The 23075-nt window shown below is 37.7% G+C and overlaps 1 protein-coding gene across 1 annotated transcript; it reads right to left on the bottom strand.

Annotated features, from left to right (window-relative positions):
- Nucleotides 1–1367: 1367 nt before the first annotated feature.
- MRPS36 (mitochondrial ribosomal protein S36) lies at nucleotides 1368–22124 on the bottom strand. Its single transcript, XM_036742114.1, has 4 exons — nucleotides 21982–22124; nucleotides 5639–5702; nucleotides 2205–2392; nucleotides 1368–2120 (listed from the first exon to the last, which is right to left on the bottom strand). The coding sequence occupies exons 1-4, from the start codon at nucleotides 22018–22020 to the stop codon at nucleotides 2103–2105; spliced, it is 309 nt and encodes a 102-aa protein (XP_036598009.1). The 5' UTR covers nucleotides 22021–22124; the 3' UTR covers nucleotides 1368–2102.
- Nucleotides 22125–23075: the final 951 nt, after the last annotated feature.

Here is a 23075-nt window from a genome sequence, read left to right as displayed (position 1 = left end):
CCTAGGCCCTTACTGCACAGGTGCTGCTGCTCTAAGGCCTTCACTGTAGTACGTACCCAAGCCTGCCCCATCCCCAAAGCACTTCAAGCTCTAGATTATCTACCGCTTTTCAAAACACCCATTTTGTTACTGCTAGGTGTTAGAAAGCAAGGATGCTGGCTGATTCATGTTGTGTGAATGACTCACCCTCACAGAGACACATATTTTGAAAAGAGGATGTCTGTTAACCAAAATGAATTTCAGGCAGTAAAATAATTGAATTTCACTTAACATATGAAACATAGGAAAATAAGTCCTGAACTTGAAGTAAAAAATAAGCTTGAATGCTGGCTGTACCTGTGGGACCTTGGGCAAGTGACATAACTTCTTTGGGACTCAGTTCTTCGTGTGCGAAGAGAGAGGGTTTTAGGGTTTTGCTAGTTGACCGACCTTCCCTATGTTCAGTTTCCCTAAATTGTTCCTACTTTTCACAACTTCACTTTCTGAACATCCAAATTATCTAAAAAGATCATTTTTGTTTTTGTTTTGTGAAATGAACACAGGGCAGCCATATATACTTAAGGGAAATAGTTTTTAAGTTGGACACTGCCTGTATAGTTTCTATAGTGCTATTCCATAGCTTTATTCCAACCCAATCCAGTACAGAACAGTAAAAGAGAGATGATTCTTTACCCTTTTCCTGTCTCCTGGATCATATATTTTGCATAAAAATAGTAGATGATGAAAAGGTGCAAAAAGCCTGCCCTGAAAGTCAGTTTCCCACAGTGTAACATACAGTATAAAGAAAAGAGAGTAGTAAACTGTTTTCTCAGTTATCGGGTAAACTGCAAATTTGTCATTCAGTCGTTTTCAGTTGTGTCCGACTCTTCGTGGCCACGTTTGGGTTTTTCTTGGCAAAGATACTGGAGTAGTTTATCATTTTTTTCTCTAGCTCTCTGTACAGATGAGGAAACTGAGGGAAACAGAGTTAAGTGACTTGCACAGGGTCAAACAGCTAGTAAATGCCTAAGGCCAAATTTGAATTCAGGAGGATGAGTCTTCCTGACTCCAGGCATAGCACTCTATCCACTGCGCCACCTAGCTGCCCCAAACCAAATTGCTCTCAGGAGTAACAGACTACTCATTACTCACAAATTACATGGGAACCAATAATTCTTACCAGTACAAAACAGTTTTACCATTCTGGTTTACCGAAGTTGAAATATTAGAATTGAATTTATTTAGTTTTATGGGCCTACCTGCCCAAAAGAGATATTTGTCATAATCCTTAGTGGAAAAAATCCTTATTATGGTCAATTATAAAACTTTGTTAAAGTAGAAATGTTATGTCAATGTTTTATGACACTAACCAATATGTGACAGGGACAAGTGGGAAAATAAATATTTAATTCGATTTGTGCTCACAATACACGATCAAAACATAACAAACTCAAAGGGCAGGAACTTTTTCTTCTCTCAAGACATATACAGAATACCTTTTAAAACACATCCCCCTATTTCTATTTCATTTTTGTTTGCCATTTTATGGTTTTTGACAAACAGAAGTTTGAAAACTGTAATAAAATACATTTTTCATTATAATCCTACGTTCAGTAACACAGCAATCAATCCTATTTGAATTTTATCCTTCAGAATAGACTAACACTGATTCTCATTTAATTTCAAAAGCTTTGGTATCTCTCCTAAAACGATAGTTCTACCTGACCAATACTTTCCATCACTAAAGAATAAAAATGAAAAATTAGGGGAAATCTGATAGGTTACTAGAAATTAACCTGACCTTTTAAACAGTTAAATATTAGAGATAACTGAAAATTTAAAAAGTAAGCTAATATGCTATCTAAATTGCAAAAAAAAAAAAAACAAAACCCTCCACTTTAAGAAACAATAACTCAAACTCTCAGGTTAGCTTATAGACAAGCTGAAGTAGAAACAAATTAGGATATATAAATGTCTATCTAAATTTTCTACCCTTCATTTTACACAGAATCTTATATTAAATTGGTTTCATATACAATTTAACATTAGTCATTTTTGAAGGCCTTTATTGTGAAGATAATCACTCTTTGTCTGACAATCATAAATAACAGGCTTGTCAGTGATTACTCTGGACCTCCACGCTGCAAGAGAAAAAATAAAAGATTATATAATGTCTTAAAAGATGCTATCACACTTTTACGAGGTAACAAAAGGAAACAACATACTTGAATAAATTCAATCTCTTCTGGAGACATGAGTTTCCTCCTGTATTTCTGAGGTAATGTTTTTACTATTTCAGCAGTATCTGGCGGACCATGATACACTGGCAAACCTGATGATTTACCGCCCACAGTATGCTGTGATATTGCAGAAGAGTGAGATGGAAGCACAGATGATTTTAAAGATCCTGGTACTGAAATTAAGAGTTTTAAAATTAGAAAAATTGTCTAGGAACTTTATAATATTTACTGTACTAAACAAACTAATCCATTCTTGTAGCTATAATGCAGTTGTAGGTACTAATGTTGCACAGAAATAACATGAAAATTTAATAAACTATTCTTATCATGCTGCATTCTACCCCCTACCCCACACCTCCCTTTCCCCAACCTGGGGTGTGGGGAGCTGCCTTGCCCCCACTCTCTACCCCTTCCCACCCCGGTGCCTCATGGAAGTTCTCTTCACTTTTTCAATGCTAGCCAAGGCCTTGCTTGTGGTGGGCTCCACTGTTTCAGCACTGCTGCCTTCTCTGGCTTTTCTAGGTTCCTAACACATAGAACCCTTAAGGAAGAGGAGAATGGAATCAGGATGTGGGAAGGCTGTAGGGCTTTCTTCCATTCTTTTGTTCGACAATAACTGCATATCAACCTCTCCCCAATGAGGGCAGGGTTATTTCACCATAGTTATGTTTTTGAACTAAAATAATGTGATAGTATTTATTATATAGAAGCAACAAGATATAGAAACTAGAGCATTGGGCATGGAATTGGGAAAGATCTCAGCTCAAATCATGCTCCGGACATTAAAATGCCAGACCCGGTAGCTTTTTCTCTTCCTCTTGCTTTCTTCACTGTCTTCTTTATTTTTGGTAAGATGCATTTGATACCTTAATTTAAGTATTATTCCAACATATTTGAAATGGATGTTTGATAAGCAAAGTTGGTTTGTGATTAATATAGTAACACATTATACACAAAAAGTGGGTCTCATCCTTGTGACCTCGGTGCAGCACTGGACACAGTTAACTATACTCTTCTCTGGAAAAATAGTCTCTTCCTTGGGTTTTCTTGACACCATTCTCTTGGTTTTCCTCCTTTTAATAGGACAGCTTCTTCTCAATCTCATTTACTGAATCATTCTTGTGCTGCTCCCAAATTGTGGGTATACCCCAAGACTCTGTCCTGGGCCCCCATCTCTCGAAGTGACTTAGGCTGTTCTCATGGGATCAATAATCATTTCTATTCAGATGACTCCAAAATCTTAGAGCCCTGGGCCTGCAGTCAGGAAGGCATGAGTTAAAATCCAATCTCAGAAGTTTACTAGTTGTGTGACCCTGGGCAAGTCACATCACCTTTATTTGCCTCCCTCTTTCCTCATCTTTAAAATGGAGACAATAATAGCACTTATTTCCCATGGCGGCTATGAGATCAAATGAAATAATAATTGTGAGGCACTTAGGACGGTGCCTGGCACACAGTAAGTGCTCTATAAGTGTTAGCTATCATCATCATCATCATCATCATCATTATTATTACATTCAGCATCATAGATCATCAGCTTCCTACTGGGCATTTCCCATTGGATAGCCCACATATTTGAAACTAAGTATGTTCAAAACAACTCAATATATTTTCTCCCAAATGCATCCTTCCTAACAATTTCCCTATTTCTGTTGACACCACCACTACTGTTCTAGTCATTTAGGTTCCTAACCTCAGAATCACAGTCAAATTTTCACCCTCTCCTCTCTCACATGGAAGTCTTGTCATCTCTATATCTACAACCTGTCTCCTCACTATCTCCATATCTCTCCATTCACATAGCTACAATCCTAGTTCAGCCTCTCCTTATCTCACACTGTCTTCTGTCTTTCTTTGAATCATCAGCACTCAGGAGAATTCATGGCCCATAGTAGGTGCTTAATAAATACTTTTTGACTGACTGGACGATTGCAAAAGCTCCTTTAATTGTTCTTGCTGCCTCAAGTCTCTCCCCTTTTTATTCATCCTTTATGTAGTTGCCAAGTGATATATTCCTAAAGCACATTTTGAGCATGTCAACCCCCCTGCTCAAAGGGTCCCAGTGTCTCTCTCCTGTGTCTCAGATAAAATACAAAGTCCTCTGTTTGACACTTAAAGCCCTTCCCAATCTGGAACTAGTCTGGGCTTACTATGCATTACTTTCTTTCTATACACTATGTTCCAGACAAACTTGCTCTTTTTTGTATATAAAAATACCTTGTATTCAATTTGTATGTATTTTGTATTTACTTACACTTGCACATATCGGTTCCCTGGATAGGACATAAGATACTTGAGAACAAGAACTGTTTCATTTCTGTTTTGTTTTTGTATCCTCGGTGCCTAGGAACATAGTAAGCATAAGATGTACCTAAATAAGGGCTTGTTGACTGACTGCTAGCTAGCTACTGTAACCCTTGGAAAACCACTTAATGCCTACTGCCTCAAGCAGGGAACTCCCTTGGATTTACTGACGACACTGTTTAGATGGGAGTCCTCTCAGCTGAAAAAGTCATATATTCTTTGTCAGCATAGTTAACAGATACGTTAATTCCTTTCTTGTAAAATTATTTGCAAGAAGTAATGTAGTTATTAGAGATCAACTCTTGTGTAGTAATGTGTTATACTATATTAGTCACATATAACCCCACATTGCCTATCAAACATCCTTAGCAAGTATGTTAGAAGCAGTAGCTGGAATGAAGGTATCAAGGGCATTTAATTGGAAATAAGGGAGATAGTAGAGAAAGGAAGAGGAAGAGGAAAGGTGAAGAGGGACAGAGAAACCTCTAGAGCTTTCTTTCACTTAATATAGTTATTGCCAAGGTTGTTTCCAAGGCTCAGAGGTCTAGAGAAAAGAGTGAGGGAGGTCATCATACCCTACATCCATTGATGAGGGGTAAGGTTAGGGGAAGCATCTGGAATCTTCCCCACTGGAAGAAGAAACAGGAGAGAAGAGGAAATGGAAAATGGGAAAGAAATACTGGATTCACAAGAAAAGAAAAAAATACCTAGAAGAAAATTATATTCTGGGTTCCTTCTTCCTTGCCCTCATATTTCTGACATAAAAACTCATTATCAATGAAAAGGAAAAAACATTCTACTACTATCACTGCCTCCATGCCACTTCTCAGCTATTTCCACACTTAATAAATGCCTTATATGGCTATCATCAGTTTTAACATTGAATAATTACAAATTAGAAGAAAAAGATACATAATAGAAAAATTGGTCCTAGATTTCCCTGGCAAAGAGTAACTAATTAATAAAGATTTGTTGAACTGAATTCACTCTATTTCACTAACACCCCCTAAGACACCATGGCTAGCTTAAAAAAAAAGGCTACCTGGTTTATGATGAAGACATACAATCTATGATAAGGGTGCGTGTCTGTTAATTTGAGGGAAGATGGTACTTGCCATTCAGTTTGGGGTAGCCTTTTCTGTCAGGGAACCTTATTAGTGGAGTATGTGGCTTGACTACCTAAAAAAAAAAAGAAAGAATAAAATAACATGAGAAAGATAAATACTATTTGTAAACTCAGAACAGTCATTACAAAAGTATACCATGATTAAGAAATCACCTGTCAAACCTTATAAATGATTTATTGCCTTGTTCATTATTGTTTCTAATTGCTGAATTTGCACAAGTAAAAGACCAAGTGACCTTGAAGGCTATCTACTTTCCATTTAATTCTCTCATTCGTCCACCCTGCCCTCCAAAACCCCCTAAAACAAAAGTAACACAATGGTGTGCATATATTTCCTTTGCAAGACCACTTACATTTCTATGATCACAGGATATGATTTACTTTCTCAACAGAAACAATATTTGAAGTAAATATCAACATTTTAGAAATTTCAGGAATGATATATTATGTAACATACTTCTATAAATTTATACTTATGTAATATTTTGTACTTTAAAAAAGTATTTTCACATACTTCATTTCATTTGAACCTTATAAAATCCTTGTTAAATTGAATTCTATTATTTATACGCAAATACTTTTTTCTGGAGGAAAATGTGTCAGAGGGGCTAACTGGGTTGTTCAGATTCACCAAACTAGTTGGTAAAGAGAATTATGATTAGTATTCAAGTCTCTTGAATTCTTGTCTGATGCTTTTTTTCCACTATACCAGACTATACTTATTTTAGTAGAGAAGAAAAAAATACAAAAAATATACAAGAGATTTGGAAAAAATAAACAACTTTAGAGAACACTATTTCCTTTGGGCATAATGCTACAGCTATTTACTTAGGGTGTGAAGTCTTAGGAGTAGGCATCAATAAAATTCTAATTAATAGAAGTTCTATTTTTTAAAAAGAAATTAACGAGTTTTTTTTAAACACTAAAATCATTATCTAGTGATCTCATTCATAATAGAACCTCCTCAATAAGCAATAAAAGTGGTTAAGAAAAACCTTCCAATCAGCAAATTTGCAGCATTCCTCACCTGTAGTTCATAATTTATTGAAAAGAAATATGTGTTACACTTATCTAAAACCAATATTGGTCACTGCAATTGAGATGATTATGTTGCCCTCCAGTGCTGTTTTCAATCACATTATCATAATTACTGTGTATACTGTGCTGGTTCTTCTTTCTTCATGCTGTATTATTCATACAGGTTTTCTCATATTAATAACTTCTTATGGAACTATAATATTCCATTATATTCATACAAGTTCGTTTAGCCATCACCACTACTATGAAAAATGCCTTCATGACTATTTTGGCATGTATGAAACTGTCATTGACATCTCTGGGTTATAAACCCAGTAGTGAGTTCAAAGGGTCAAAGACCATGAAAAGTTTAATATTTTATACATAATCCCAAATTGATTTCCTGAATGGTTTGACCATTCACAGATCTGCCAACACTGTATGTATATGCCTGTCTTTCTACAACCCCTCTGATAAATAACTCTTTTAACCTTTTATCATCTTTGCCAGTTTCATGGGCGATTCCTCAAAATTGTTTTAATTGCATTTCTCTTAGTGTTTGAAGGAATTTTTCTCCTTATGGTTGTTGATAGCTTCCTTTTCTTCTTTTGAAAACTTTCTTCACATCTTTAACCACTAACAAATCTATTGGAGAATGATGGCTATAATATATTTGAATTAATTCCTCAAGAGAGATGTCAGATAAAATTGTATCTGTTTTGTCAGAAGCAAGGAATTTTTCCTAAGTTATAGCTCCTCCTACTCCATCTGCATTGACAAGATCCCTAAATCCATTTGGAGCTTCTTTTGGTATATAAGATGCTAATCCAAACCTATTATCTGCCAAATAACTGCCCAGTTTCCCCAGAAGGTTTTGTCATACAATAGGAAGTCTTACCAGTAGTTTGTGTTCTTGGTTATAACAAACATTGACTATCATGTTCCTTTGCTTCTGGATCTTGCTTATCGAATCTGTTTCACTGACTTACATTTTTGTTTTTTAATCAGTGCCAAATAATTGTGAGGATTACTACTTTATGAAACAGCTTGAAACCAGGCAAAACTAGGCACCCTTCATTTCTACTTTTCCTCATTATTTTCCTTGAAATTCTTTACATTTTATTCCTCAAAATAAATTTTATTAGTTTGGTAATAATATCGGTATTACACTAAATCTGTAATTTAGGCAGCGTCATATTAGATTGACATAGCCCTACTATGAACAGTAATTCCCTTTTCAAGCTCTTTTAAATTGAATCCAGGAAGCTCTATTTTTTAAACTAAAGTAGCCTATCAATTTATAACACATTTCAATTGGTAATCCTTTTAGGAGTAAAGATGGACATGCACCCATATCTCCTTCTTCTATGCCATTACTGTCCAGGTCTTCTCATAAATCCTTCAGAGGGGGTCTACAAAAAGTGAAGGGCTTTCTCTAGCTTTCTTAACATGATCTAATAGCAGTGTGGTCAGCAGGCTACACATTCACCATGTGACTGACCATTTCTTTATATGGTCACACATTTCTTTGATAGTCCTGTATGCTGCTTCTTGCAGAGGCTGTTATTGGTAACATGATACAACTGTTTCTATTCACTGTGCATCTCCTGATGGCCCTGGAGATGACCCACAAGTTTGACTCTTCTAATACTGTAATATTTTATAATTCACAAGCATTTGTCACCAGAAGAACACTGGTGTTGAAAAGAGGGGTTTTTATTTCTAGGAGAAACTGAAGTTTTTATTGAACATGTTGGGCAACGTTTCATTTGCAATCCAAACTGCTCTCCTCTTTCACTCATTTTAGTTCTGGACCCAGTCTCAATGTCCATCTGAGGAGTCTGTGATAGAGTAGCTCAATGAATTGTATCATAGTCTACAAGCAGAAATCAAACTCATGGCCAGTTGGCCCATGGCTCCTGAACCAGATTAAAATATAATTGGGAAATTTTTAACAAAATAAAAAAATACAACATAGATAATGTTAATTTATGGTTTTCTAAGTCAATATGCACGCAGCAAGGATTCTTTTTTTAAAAAATGTATTTATTTATTTTGTTAAAATGTTTCCCAATTACATGTAAAATTTTTTAACAATCATTTTTAAAAATTTTGAGTTCCAATTTCTCTCCCTCCCTCCCATTCTTCCCCCCTCCTTGAGAAGGCAGGCACTTTGATTGTAATTATACATCTGAAGTCATGCTATTTCCATATTAGCCATGTTTCAAAAGAAAACAATAAAAATAAAGTTTAAAATGCTTCAATCTGTATCCACAATTTATCAGTTCTCTCTGTGGAAAAGGAGTTGCATTTTTCATCGTGGGTTCTTTGGAATTGTCTTGGGTCATTGTCTTGATCAGAGTACCTAAGTCACAACAGATCAAAGCATTCTTTTCTATTTGAGTTTGATACCACTGGTTTAAATAATAAGTATTCTTCATCCACTTGATTTTCTTGTGTGGATTGTTAGGCTGAACTCTAATGACAGTGAATCTCCTTTAGGAAGCTCTGTAGTGCTCCAAGGCTTGATACTATAGCATGATATCATCTCCAAAGAAAAGCATCTAGAGAGCTTCATCTTCAATAGGAAATCCTTCTACCTATTAGACTCTACATTATCACTTCATGGTAGTATTTTCATTTTTCTTCTTTAATTGATAAAAATTAGCATATACTACAGTCATCATTCCCATAGATTAGTTAGTGGTCTAAGGATAAGGAGAAAGTTTTTAAAGAAAAACCGAACCTATCAAAGATCATAAGGAAAAAAATGTCCTAAATCACTAAGAAATGCAAATTAAAACTGTGAGGAATCACCCACAAATTGGCAAAGGTGATAAAAAGTTAAAAGAGCCAATATTGAAGGATTATGAGAAGACAGACATATCCACACACCACTGACAGAGCTCTGAATTAGTCAAACTGTTCAGGAAATCAGTTTGGAATTACTGGACTGCTAGGTGAAGCAGAAGATAAAGTGCTGGGCCTGGAATCAGGAAGACCTGAATTAAAATCTGGCATCAGACACTTACAAGTTGTGTGACTCTGGGAATGTCACTTAGCTTGTTTGCCTCAGTTTCCTCATTTATAAAATGGGAAAATAATAGCACCTGCCTCCCAGGGTTATTACGAAGATCAAATGACATAAGAATTGTAAAGTACTTAGCATATGTAATGGTAATGTAAATTTGAAGATCTTCCCATACATTAATAGGCCCATGTGATCTGCTTACATCACAGGAAGCCTAAGTCACATGTGGTTGAAGGAGCTTGCTGAACAAGTGGAACAGGAAAGGGTAGAGCAGGAAGGAAGTTGGTCAGAGCAGTCTGAGCTGTTAGAGCTGAGGGAGACAGCAGACAAAGGCAAAGAGTCGGCTAGGATTTGTGAGTGTTTGTGGGAAGGCCCCAGCAGCGGGGAGAATGGCTTTGAGATGGAGTAGCTCCCTGCTGTGATAATGTATATTAACTTCTTTGCTGCGTGGATGGACTGGACTTACTGGTTTTGGGATTGGGCTTCTAGTGTCTGAATAAATGTTTTACTTCTGTCTTCTATATGGAGAATCTGTTATATTTTGCAATTCAAAACCATGCTGGGAAACACATAACGGTAGCAATTGCCAGAATCATGACCCCAAATCTGCAAATTAGAAAACAACAAACATGTAAGATCCCAAATATTGAGTATTGGACTGTGAGTGAAGATGTCCCAGCTCCATATATAAGAACACCTGGTTCAGCAGGATATGATTTACATTGTTTAGAGGACTTCTGGTTGGATAGAAAAGAAATAAGAAAAATCTACTGGAATATGTATGAGAATCCCTAAGAATCATTTTGGACAAATTTTACCTAAATCAGGATTAGCAGCTTGAGGAATACATGTATTGGGTGGAGTAATAAATTCTAATTATCAAGGAGAAATTATTGTGACATTCCAAAATTTGGGTGAAGAACCCATACAGTTTTGTAAAAATGATAGAATAGCTCAAGTGATTATTATTCCTTGTGAAACAATACCTCTTGTGAAAACTGACCCTCCTTCCAAAATAACTATCAGAATAAATGAAGGGTTTGGTTCTTCTGATAGAATAAAATTGGGAGCTAAAGTATGGGTAAAACGGAAGACAGACAATGTTTCAAAGGCTGCAGAAATTATAGCACATGGATAATACTGTAATATAATACTGTATAATACTGTTACTGTTGTTTATTCAGGAGAAGATGATTACCAAATTATACCTTTGACTCATGTATTCTACTGTGAATGAGACTATGATAGTGAGTTCACGAACTCCAGAAACACGGCTAACCCTACATCTACCCTGCTTCTGGTTATTGTCTCCTTGTTTCTTTTTGGCTTTTTGTCTGTCAAATTTGTTTGCTAGATTTGTTTCCTGCAGGCTTAGTACCCTCCACCTGCAGATGCCTGATCTCCTAAGCTGGATGTCACCCTCTGTCCATGGCTGTGATGTGTCACCTCTGGACCTGACAACTGTGATGTATCACTCCTGGACCTGGCATCAACCAAGCTCTGGATGCCAGCTAAAGAACTGACCTCTCGAATGGGACTCTTGATCTCTTGGGGCAGGGACAGCTCTACGTCCAATTTCAGCAGAAAGGAGTTATGGAGGATGCGACCTTCACCCCTTACCCCAAGTATGTGAGCCCCATTCATTTGGGGAGGGGAATGATGATATTGTTTCATGTGCTTATTTTGTGTTATCCCTGTTATACTGTTGTAAAGTTATGTTGACACCAGTTGCCCCATTGACCTATGTAATAGATAAGAAAGATCTTGGGGCTGAATTCAATGGTATTGCAAATTCGAAGATCTTCCTCTCCATTAATAGGCCCATGTGACCTGCTTACATCACAGGAAGCCTAAGTCACACGTGGTGGGAGGAGCTTACTGAACAAGTGGAACAGGAAAGGGTAGAGCAGGAAGGAAGCTGGTCAGAGCAGTTGGAGCAGTTAGAGCTGAGGGAGAGAGCAGATGAAGGCAAAGAGTTGGCTAGGATTTGTGATTGTTTGTGAGAAGGCCCCAGTAGGGGGGAGAATGGCTTTGAGATGGAGTGGCTCCCTGCTGTGATAATGTGTATTAACTTCTTTGCTACTTGGATGGACTGGACTTACTGGTTTTGAGACAGGGCTTTCTGGTGTCTAAATAAATATTTTGCTTCTGTCTTCCATATGGGAAGTCTGTTATAGTTTGCAATTCAGAACCACGCCAGCATACTCATAAGAATAGCAACCGTTGATACATCACACAAGTGTTATATAATTGTTGGTTATTATTATTAAAACAAAGTAGGTACTCATCCATTTTAGGTGATAGCAAAACAAACGTGTGTGAATTTAATGGAATGTTATAGTTCCTTAAGGAATGAGAAATCTAATATGAGAAAACCTGCCTGAACTCTTACAGCAAGAAGAAAGGAGAACAATATACACAATGAACAAGACAATGTAATAAAAGACAATACTAAAGGGCAACATAATCAGCTCAGGACTATTTTGAAGAGGGTAGTAGATTCAAAAAATTGGTGTGGAATGGGACTCTGGTTTACATCTAGCAGAGGTGGAAAAGCGTTTAGTGTCCTGGAAGAATTATTACCTTCAATGTCCTAGACCAGTAGTGTCAAACTCAAAATAGAGTACAAAAAGTACAAAAAGATCCCTGTAGGCCCCTACTTAGTTTTAAAATATGTTATCCTGGTCCAACCATTCCAGAGAATAATTTGGAACTAGGCCCAAAGGGCTATAAAACTTTATACACCCTTTGACCCAATAATACCACTTACTAGGTTTTGTATCGCAAAGAGATTTTTTTAAAAAGGGAAAAGGACCTATTAGTACAAAAATATTTATCACAGTTCTTTTTGTAGTAGCAAAGAAATGGAAATTAAGGGGATTCCATCAACTGGGGAATGACTGAACAAGCTGTGGTACATGAATAATGGAATGGAATGGAATAGAATACTATTGTGCTATTAGAAATGGGGGGTAGGAGGAACTGCTTTCAGAAAAACCCAAGAAGATTTATATGACCCAAAGCAAAGTGAAATATACAAAACCAGGAGAACACTGAACAAAGAACTAGCAATATTTTATGATGATCAACTGTAAAAGATTTACCTATTCTGATTAATACAATGATCTAAGATAATTCCAAAAGACTCATGATAAAAAATGCTATCCACCTCCAGAGAGAGAACTAATTGAGTGCAGACTGAAACATACTTTTTTCACTTTTTTTTTTTTGCAATATGGCTAATACGGAAATTTGGTTTGCATGATTTCACATGTATAATTGACATATTTCTTGCTTTCTCTATAGGTGGGGGAGGGGCTGGAAGTAAGGAGAGAATATGGAACTCAGAATTTCAAAAAATAAATTTTAAAAATAAAAAAGTGACTTCAAAATCTGAAAAAATATATAATGTTTTCTATGTTTTATTGTATTATTATTTTGTTAACTATTTCCCAATAACATTTTAATCTGGTTGGGCCCACTTTAAAGTGTTATACCCCTAGACCAAGGGTGGGGAACCTGTGGCCTCAAGGCTGCATGTGGCCTTCTAGGTCCTTGGGTGTGGCCTTCTGCCTCAGTTCAAGTTTTATAGAACAAATCCTTTTATTAAGGGGATCTGTCCTGTGAAATTTGGATTTAGTCAAATGGCCACACTTGAGGGCCTAGAGGGCCACATGTGGCCTCGAGGCCACAGGTTCCCCACCCCTGACCTGGACTAACCATCCATTATCCCTAAGATTCTACTTTCTTCAACGTTGTAGAAAGGAAGAACAAATCCTCTCATTTTAGTATTTTTATCATCCCATTAATGAAAAACATTTAAATAACACCAACTTCTCCACATCCCTCCCAGCCTGCTCACTCACACAATCCTTAAGGAGACTAGATTTTCCTTTACTCTTAGGTATTTAGGAAAGCTCCGAAGTAAGTCAGTTCAAGAGAAATGTGGGGAAAAAAGGCAAAGAAATAGTCACTAATTACATGTTCCTAACTTTCTAAGGATTTATGGTTTCATGAGCCTGAATACTTAACCCCATCAACTCAAACTGCAGTCTTCTACACTTTGTTAAATATTCTTCAGGAATTGCTGTGGCCACACAAAGACTAAAAAAAAAATCCCACAATAAAATCACTTGCTTGCTAATTTCCTTGTGATGAGCCCCTCTCTGAACTCGACAAAGATAGTCTGAAGTTAGCAAATAATCAGTTTGATCAATAATAATATCAATCATCAATAACCAAACAATCAATTTGGCCTCTACATATTGTTAGAACAAGAGCTTTTCTTCTGTTGTGTTTTTGGGAACCTTGAGTCATCATGGTAAGCTCCTTAAGGGCAAGGCCTATTTTTTATCTTTGTATTCCCAGTACCTGGGATACTGTTTAGAACATACTAGGTGCTTAACAGGTAGATGTAAATAGTTAAATGTTGGAAGGGCTGTTGGAAAACAAGCACACTATTCTAGAAAACAATTTGGAATTGAGCTAGAAAAGTAACTCAACTGTTCAAACCCATTGATAAAGCAACATCACCGCTGGACTAAGTCAAAGCTACAAGGAAAGGTCCTGTATATATAAAAATATTCATAGTAGTATTAATAATGAACTGGAATCAAGTTAGATGTCCATTGATTGGATATGCTGAACAAACTGTGATATATAAATATAATATTGTTGCTATAAAAACTGAAAAATATGAAGAATTTAAAGTAACTTTAGAAGACTTAAATGAACTGATACAGAGTGAAGTAAGCAAAACCAACATTATAAAATAATCACAATATAAAGGAAAACATGAAAAGACATTAAGACATTGGTCAATGTATTCACCAATCTTGACTCTAAAAAACTGATTATGAGGTATAACTCTCCTCCCCACTCTTTGTGGAAACATGGTAGACTATATATCGGTGGAGAACAAAGCATGTTATCAGACATAACCAACATGTGGGTTTGTTTTGCTTAACTGTATTTTTTGTTACAAGAGAGTTATATTGAGAGGTGTTACTGGGAAATCAATGAAACTTAAAAAAAAAAAAGAAAGAAAAATTATGGCAGAATAGAAATGCCAAAGGACTGGAAAGAGACAAGTGTCCTTAAAAAAAAAAAAAGGAGGGAAGGGAGGGGAGTAGACGATTCTAGAAATTATAGGGCTGATGAACTTGACTTCAGCTCCTGGCAAAATTTTAGAACATGTCATTAATGGGAAGATTTGTGAGGTTTTTAAGATCACAGATTTAGAGTTGGAGACTTTAGAGATTATCTGGCGTTCAGTCCTTCACTTTACAGCTACGGAAAGTAAGGCCCAGAGGGGCTATACAACTAAGGTTAAAAATGGAGGTGGCAGAATACAAGATGAACCCATGTCCTGATTCTAAGTCTGGAACATTCCTCAACATATAGCACTGCTTAATGTCAACCATGCCAAGTGGAGTGACCCATGGATATATATTCTTGGCCTTGTGCTACTAAACATTTTTATCAATGGCTTGGATCAAAATATGCATGATTTGCTTATCAAATTATCTAATGACAACAAAGCTCAGAGAGAAAACTAGAAAGCTAGGTGAGAGATTCAGGGTGCAAAAAGATCTTAAGAGGCTAAAAAGAATAGCCTAATAATATGAAATTTTTGTTTGTTTTTCAGTCATTTTAGTCATGTCTGACTCTTCATGACCCTATCTGGGGTTTTCTTGGCAGAGATATTAAAGTGGTTTCCCACTTCCTTCTCCTGCTCATTTTGCAGATGAGGGAACTGAGGCAAACAGGGTCACACAGCTAGGAAGTGTTTGAGGCCAGATTGGAAAGAAGGTCTTCCTAACTCCAAGCTCAGGGTTCTATTCCTTGCACCATATGGCTGCCCGAAAATATTCAATTCTATTTTGAGTTAATAAAAAAGGTAACTTCACAAGTACAGGACAGAAGAGATGCAGCTAGAAAACTGTTCTTGTGATCCAGACTGAAAGCTCAAAATGGGTTAACGCTGTGACCTGGCAGGCAAAAAAGCATTAGCTTCCAGAATGAGCTCAGAAAAAGGGGGGGAAAAGCAACAATGAGGCATTAAAAAAAATGCAGAGGAGAAAAGAATGAAGGCAAGAAACGGTATAGTTTTGAAAGTTACTTGTCAAATTTATTATATACTTTAAAAAAAAAACCCAGCTCTACATAAGAGATTCAGATGTACAATCGTCTTCTTTCTGTTAGGTACATGGAGATGCTCCCTTTATTTGATGTTTTAAATCCAGACTGTAAAAAAAAAAAAATGATCTCCAACACAATAGAATTTCAAGTGACATAAAAGCTGGTACAGTTTTCATAGCGAGGGAGGTGATAGTCCTGTCCTACTCCCCCTGGCGAGACCACAGCTGGAATATGTTTTGAACACATTTTAGAAAAGGTATTGACAAACTGTAACACATCCCAGAACAGTAATCAATACCCGATGGGACTCAGTTAAAAGAACTGGTTATATTTAGCCAAGAAAAGCCAAGATATAAACAAGGGGAAAAGATCTACATGTACAAAAATATTTATAGCAGCTCTGTTTGCAGGGGCAAAGAACTGGAAATTGAGGGAATACACAGCAATTGGAGAATGGGTGAACCAGTTGTGGTATATGAATGTAATGAAATAGTATTGTGCTAGAAGAAATGATGAGTAGGTGGATTTCAGAAAAATCTGGAAAGGATTACACCAACTGATGCTGAGTGAAGTGAACAGAATCAGGAGAACATCATACACAGTAACAGCAACATTGCTAGATGTTCCACTATAACTGACTTAGCTCTTCTCAGTAATATAATAATTTGGAAAATTCCATAAGACTTGTGATAGAAAATACTACACATACAGAGAAAGAACTATAGAGTCTGAATGCAGTTTGTTCTGTTTCTTCTTTCACAACATGACTAATGGGGAAATATGTCCATATGACTGCACATGTACAACCTATACTGAATTGCTTACTGTCTTGGGGAGGGAGGATGGGAGGGAAGGAAGGAGAAAATATTTGGAACTCAAAAATAATATAAAAAATGAATGTTGAAAACTATCTTTATGTGTAATTGGAAAAAATAAAATGCTATTTACAAAAAAAAAAGCCATATAACTGTCTTCAAAAATCCAAAGATCTATTGTGTGAGAGATTATGTTTGTTATGCTTCACTTCAGTTAAGAGAATTAGGAACAATAAATCAAAATTTCATAGGATCGGATTTCAGCTTGATGTTAAAAAAAAAACAACCTTCATAATCATTATAGGAGGCCAGATCATAGATTTAGAGCTAGAAGAAACCTCATCAAAAGCTATCTAATTCAACCTCCTCTTTTTGCAGATTAGAAAGCTGATGACCAAGGAGATTAAGTGATTGCAAAGTCATATAGGTAGGTAGTAAAATAGTAAAGAGGTCAGTTAGGTCATGCAGTGGATACAGTGCTGGGCCTGGAGTCAGGAAGACTAATCTTCCTGAGTTCAACTCTGGCCTCAGACATTTCCTAGCTGTGTGACCCTGGGCAAGTCACTTAACCCTGTTTGTTTCAGTTTCCTCATCTGTAAAATGAGCTGGAAAAGGAAATGGCAAACCACCCCAGTATCTCTGTGAAGAAAATCACAAATGGAGTCGCAAAGAGTGAGACACTGAAACATATGAACAACAACAAAACATAGTAAAGCTAGTATTTCTACTGAGATCCTATGACTCCAAATCCAGGGCTCTTTCCAGTGCGCATGATGCCTTTGGCAGTGAGGGCAAGTGAGAGGACCACTTGTCAGCAATGTTGTATAAAAAGCCTTGAGGTCACATACATGTTTGGATTATTTAACAAAAGCAGCTGACATTTAGATAATGCATGTTTGAACCACACAACAAAAAATGTTAAAAATAATATAGGTATTATGAAGCCCATTTTATAGCTGAAGAAACAGGTCTAGGGAAGTTACATTACCTACTTATGGTCTTGAAGCTAGTAAATCATGGAAAGAGGAATTCAATTTCAAATCTTACTGAGCTCAAGTCCAACAGTCTTTCTACTACATTATTCTGCCATTCTGAGGTCCCTTCAACTCTGAAATTCTGTTCTGTGAAATCTCCAATTTTCCTTCTTCACTTTCACTCAACAGTTGAACTTCACAATAATTTCCCTGAAATTAAAGCCATACAGTACATGTTTCCTTAATTTTCTTCCTTTCTACCTTGAAATTTCTATCATTGCCCATCCTTTCCTAATTCATTCTCATCTTTGAAGATGAAGCATTCCTCTTTTTTGCTAAGATTGTCTCTTCCATTTATCAGCTCCACTGATGCTCTTGCTCTCAACCTCTTATCACTTTGCTCCAACAATTCTCTTTTCACTTGAGGAAAAATAAACAGGTTTGGAGCTATGAATAGTCCAACCACACTGGAAAACTGATAGAAATTATGAAAGAAAAAGTCATTACACTCTTTATATCCATTGAGCCAGAGATCCTACAGCTGAGCATATACCCCAAGGAGGTAAAACACAGAAGGGTGATATATAGATACACATAAATATGTATGAATGTGTGTGTATGTAGGTAGGTGGTGGAGCTTCCTGTGGTAGCAAAAACACTGGAAACAAAGTGGGTGTCCACAGTTTGGGAAACAATTGAACCAACTATGGCATATGAATATAATGGGATATTGTTATTACCCCAAGAAAGAATAGCTATTAGATTCTGAGAAACATAAAGACTTGTATGAAATGATGCAGAACAAAGTTAAGAAGAACCAGGAAAAGTTTATGCAATGACTGAAATCTCACAAAGAAAAACACTATAACAAAACGCAACTGAACTCAATGACCATCTTCGTTCTAGCGGGAAATGTTGAACTATATACTTCCCCCCAAAGGAGTTGTATACAGTGCTATCCAGTCATTGTGGAATGGCTTTACTTAAACTATTTTTATTTACTTTGAGTGAAGCTATAAATTTCATTAAGCCTCAGTGTTATCACCTAAAAAATTCAGAAAATGCCTTTACTACCTACCTTAGAAGTAGGTACTATTATCAATGATCAACTAAGAGTATGAGCCAAGAATCAGCCTTCAAGATTAAATTTTGGAGAGCAAGTCCAAGAAAAATGCTACAGAAGTTATTCTGAGATATATCTGCAACAGGAGAAATATATTTATATCAAAATTAAAGGACAAAGAGCAAAAGGATGGATGAGAGAACACAAAAAGAGGGCAAACAAAATTTAGTAACTGGTAAGTAGAAGAAAATACTAGTTACTGAATGAAATCCCAAAACACAGGGAGCATACTATTCCTTCTTCCACAAATGTCCTTCCTTCTCTATAGCTTAGCCACTTGAAAGTCTTAGTATCTTTCAAGGCTAAGCTCAAACATTACTTACCTTTTCCCTAATATCCTCTTCTCCTCCAAATGTTCAAAGTACTTTTTTCCTTCTTTATGCACTTTTCGTGATCTACCCAGTATTGGATCTGAATGCATGTTCTCCCTTAGAAGATTATAAATTATTTGAGTATTATCAATGAATCAGCAGCATTTATTAAGTGCCTGACGTAAATCAGGCACTGTATTAGGTGCTAGGAATACAAAGACAATAACACAATCCTCGCTTTCAAGAAGCTTCCACTCTATTGTGGGAAACAACATATATAAATATAAATGTAAAATATATACCAAATAAATAAATGCAAGGTAGTTTCAAGGGGAAAGCAAGGAATTGGGAAAAGGAGCCTAAAGAAGGTGGCACTTGAGCTCGACTTTAAATAAAAGGCAGAATGTAGGAGGAAGTGCTTTCAAAGCCTGGGGGACAGCCTGTGCAATGCTATTAAAGCAGAGACCAAACAGTCTGTGTTAGGAACAATTAGGGCATACTTTTTGACAAGAATATAGTATGTGTGAAGAGTAGTAATGTAACAGTCTAGAAAGGCAGACTGCAGCCAGGCATGAAGGGCTTTAAATGCCAAGCAGACAAGTTTGTATTTTATCCATGAGGCAATACTATAGAAAGCCAGTGCAGTCTTTTGAGCAGACTATCATGGTCAGACTTGTGTTTTAGGAATAACTTTGATAACTGTGTGGAGGATGAATTAGAGAGAGTAGAAACCTGAGGCAGGGAGACCAATTAGGAATTGGTTGACAATAATCTGGATGAGAGGATGACTGTACAAGTGTACTGAAGGAGATAGATTCAAGAGCTGTTGTAGAGGTAAACTGATGAAACCTGGCAATGGAGTGTTATAAAGGATTGAGGACGATTCTAAGATCAGGAACTTGAATGACTGAAAGGATGATGGTATCGTGTTCAGAAATAGGGAAGTTCAGAAGAGGGGGTGAGTTTAGGAGAAAAAAATAACAGGTTATGTTTAGATATGTCAAGTCTGAAATGCCCATGGGAAATCCAACAGGCAATGTGTACGTGTAAGTTAATGTGTAAGTGTAATCTGATACAGAAGCTCAGGAGACTAGGGTTGGATATAGATTGGAAAATTATCTACATAGATGACTTTAATAACAGCTTTAAGGCCTGAAAAGTGCATTATATATGTTATCTCACTTGATTTTATGAGGTAGGTGCTATTATTATCCCTATTTTAGAGATCAAGAAACTGGCTCGACTGGTTTCACACAGTTAATAAAGGTCTGAGGCAAGATTAGAATTCAGGTCTTCCTGACTCCAAGTTCAGCACAATACCCACTGCACCACCTAGCTGCCCTAATTATTATCTCATATAATCTATGAGAGATAATCATTATCTCTGATATAATAGGGCAGCTAGGTGGTGCAGCAGACAACATAACTGAACCTATAGGAAATGAGATCATCCAGAAGGTGTAAAGAAAAGAAGGGATCAAAAAGAGAGCTTTCAGTTGAGGAGGAACTGGAGATGATCAGCAAAGGAGACTGAGGAGGTACCAGACAGACAGGAATCCAAACCAAGAGAAAGGCAGATAAGTGTTACAAACCCATAGGATACACAAACACTTAAGGTTTACAAACCACTTTTCTCACAGCTACTATGGGAGTATAGAGCAAGCAGCATTCCCATTTTACTAAAGAGGAAAATGAGGCTGAGGTGCAAAATGTATAGTCCATATTCTAATAAAAGAGGGGTTTAAAAGGATTCTAAGCCAGTTCTCCTTTCTTCTCTTATAAGGTGCCTTGAGGTCAGGAACTGAGTTCTCACTTCACCTTTGGATACACTTCAGCACACAGCAAAGCTCTCAGCATGTAGACTAGTCAACAACGAATTGAAAATTTTAGGGAACCTCGGTGCCTTATACACAGCAATAATAATAGCATTTACATAGCACTTTAAAGTTTGCAAAGCACTTTACAAATATCTCATTTGCTCCTACGAGGTGGACTCTGCATTTTTTACAGATGAGGAAACTGAGGCGTAGAGAAGTTATATGGCTTTGCCCAGGGCCACATGGCTAGTAAGCATCTGGGGCTTGGGGATGTGCAAGCGGGTCTATCTAAATGCAGGCTCCACCGTGTCACCGAGCTGCCTAGGGCACACTTGACGAAGTCTGAGCCATCGGTCTTTCGTTCATCTTTTCCCCTCAGGTGGATTCACATTTAGTTTTTTGCACGTTGTTTCCACCATCAAACTTCAAGCTCCTCGAAAGCAGGGGCTGTCTTTTGCCTTTCTTTGCATCCTCAGAGCTTAGCAAGTGTCCGGCATATAGGAGGTACTTAATGTTTCCAGAGTGACATTGGGTCCTAGGCCGAACATGATGGCAGGGGACCCTGCAGGACGCTCACCAGGGGGCATTCCCGAAGTCCTTGACAGCTCGCACCTAGTGTCCTCCTGGACCCGCCCCTCGTTTCTTTCCCGCCCCGCTTTCCTCCCTATTGGCTGTGACGGGCCATCACCTGCACTGTGATTGGCTGTGCAAGTATTGGGGAAAGCGAGGCCCCGCCTCGCCCCGCCTCTCCCCGCCAACACCCGGGGGTAAAGCTTGTAGCCACAGAAAGGCGTAACAACAAGAGGAGGCCGAGCCGGGTCCGGTCTGGCAGCGCTATCAGCTGAAGACCAACCAGCCCCTGGCCCCCGGCTACCGCCCCACAGGGGCCACACACCCGCACACTCCCTGTACCGCCGCAAGGGCCACTGGGCACAGAGTCCAACATCCACCTCCACATGCTCCCCAGCGCGGCTTCCTCACCCCTTCGGGAGACGGGACCGGCGCCGCCACCAGCCCCTTTCCCTCCCTGGAGGGGGCGGCCGCTGACCAGAGTCTGTCCAGCCCCGCCTGGGGGCCAAGGAAGGAAACCCCGACTGTTTTACCTGCACGACCCGGCTGGCCGCCGCCATCTTGCTGCCCATGGCGACCCACAGAGAAGCACTGTTTCCGGGGCAGGCCGAAGGACTGTTAGGACTCGGCGGCGCGCCTCCGGGTGAGGTTTTCTGTGGCGTCACTAAGCATAAGAGGCGTGGTGGCTACGCCCCGCCCACCTAGAAGGCGGGCCCGCTTACCTCCGCCCGCCACTGCCGCCTAAGGCGCTTTGGTCCAGGTGACTTTGTGTCTTTGGTTGTTCCAGCGGGCACTTTGGGAAGTCTATTTTAAGCTTTATTTGTTTCGCCCTTTGCTTCCCCTTTATGCATGATGATCAGTCTCTTCCAGAGTACATTTTCCGAGGGAAAAGACTCACGTGTACAAAAAGTATACAAACTTTCTGTAGTGGCAAAGAACTGGAAGTATAGGGGGCCTTCAAAAATTAGAGAATGGCTTTAAATTATGATACAAGGTTGATTTTTATTTTCCTCTTTTAAAAATACTATTTGTCGTATGGGCTGACTTTTTGGGAAGGGGAGGAGGAAGGATACATGGGATACTATAATGAATACTATTTTCTTATTAGAAACAAAATATCAATAAAACTTAAAATTATGGCACATTGTTTTTAAATGAAAATTTTATATATTTTTTCAAATTAGGGAAGTTTTCAAATTACAAATTATGACAGTTTTTTACATTCATTTTTTAAAATATTGAATTTCAAATTCTCCCATCCCTGAGATGGCAAGCAGTTAGATATAAACTATATGTGTGTGTGTGTGTGTATACATACATACGTATATATGCAGTCATACAAAACATTTCCATATTAGCCATGTTGCAAAAAAACCAGACAAAACAAAGGAAAATGAAGTTTTGGGTTTTTTTAAAAATACATTTCGATTTGCATTCAGAATCCATCCGTTCTTTCTCTGAGGGTGGATGTCATTTTTTCTTCCCATGTCCTTTGGAATTGTATTTGGATCATTGTATTACTGAGAATAGTTTTCATTCACAGTTGATCACCATACAGTATTGCAGTTACTATGTCCAATGTTCTCCTGGTTCTGCTCACTTCACTTTGCATCAGTTTATGTCTTTC

Source organism: Trichosurus vulpecula, chromosome 1, assembly GCF_011100635.1.
Source record: "Trichosurus vulpecula isolate mTriVul1 chromosome 1, mTriVul1.pri, whole genome shotgun sequence".
NCBI lineage: Eukaryota > Metazoa > Chordata > Mammalia > Diprotodontia > Phalangeridae > Trichosurus > Trichosurus vulpecula.
This window is presented reverse-complemented; position numbering and strand designations above follow the sequence as displayed.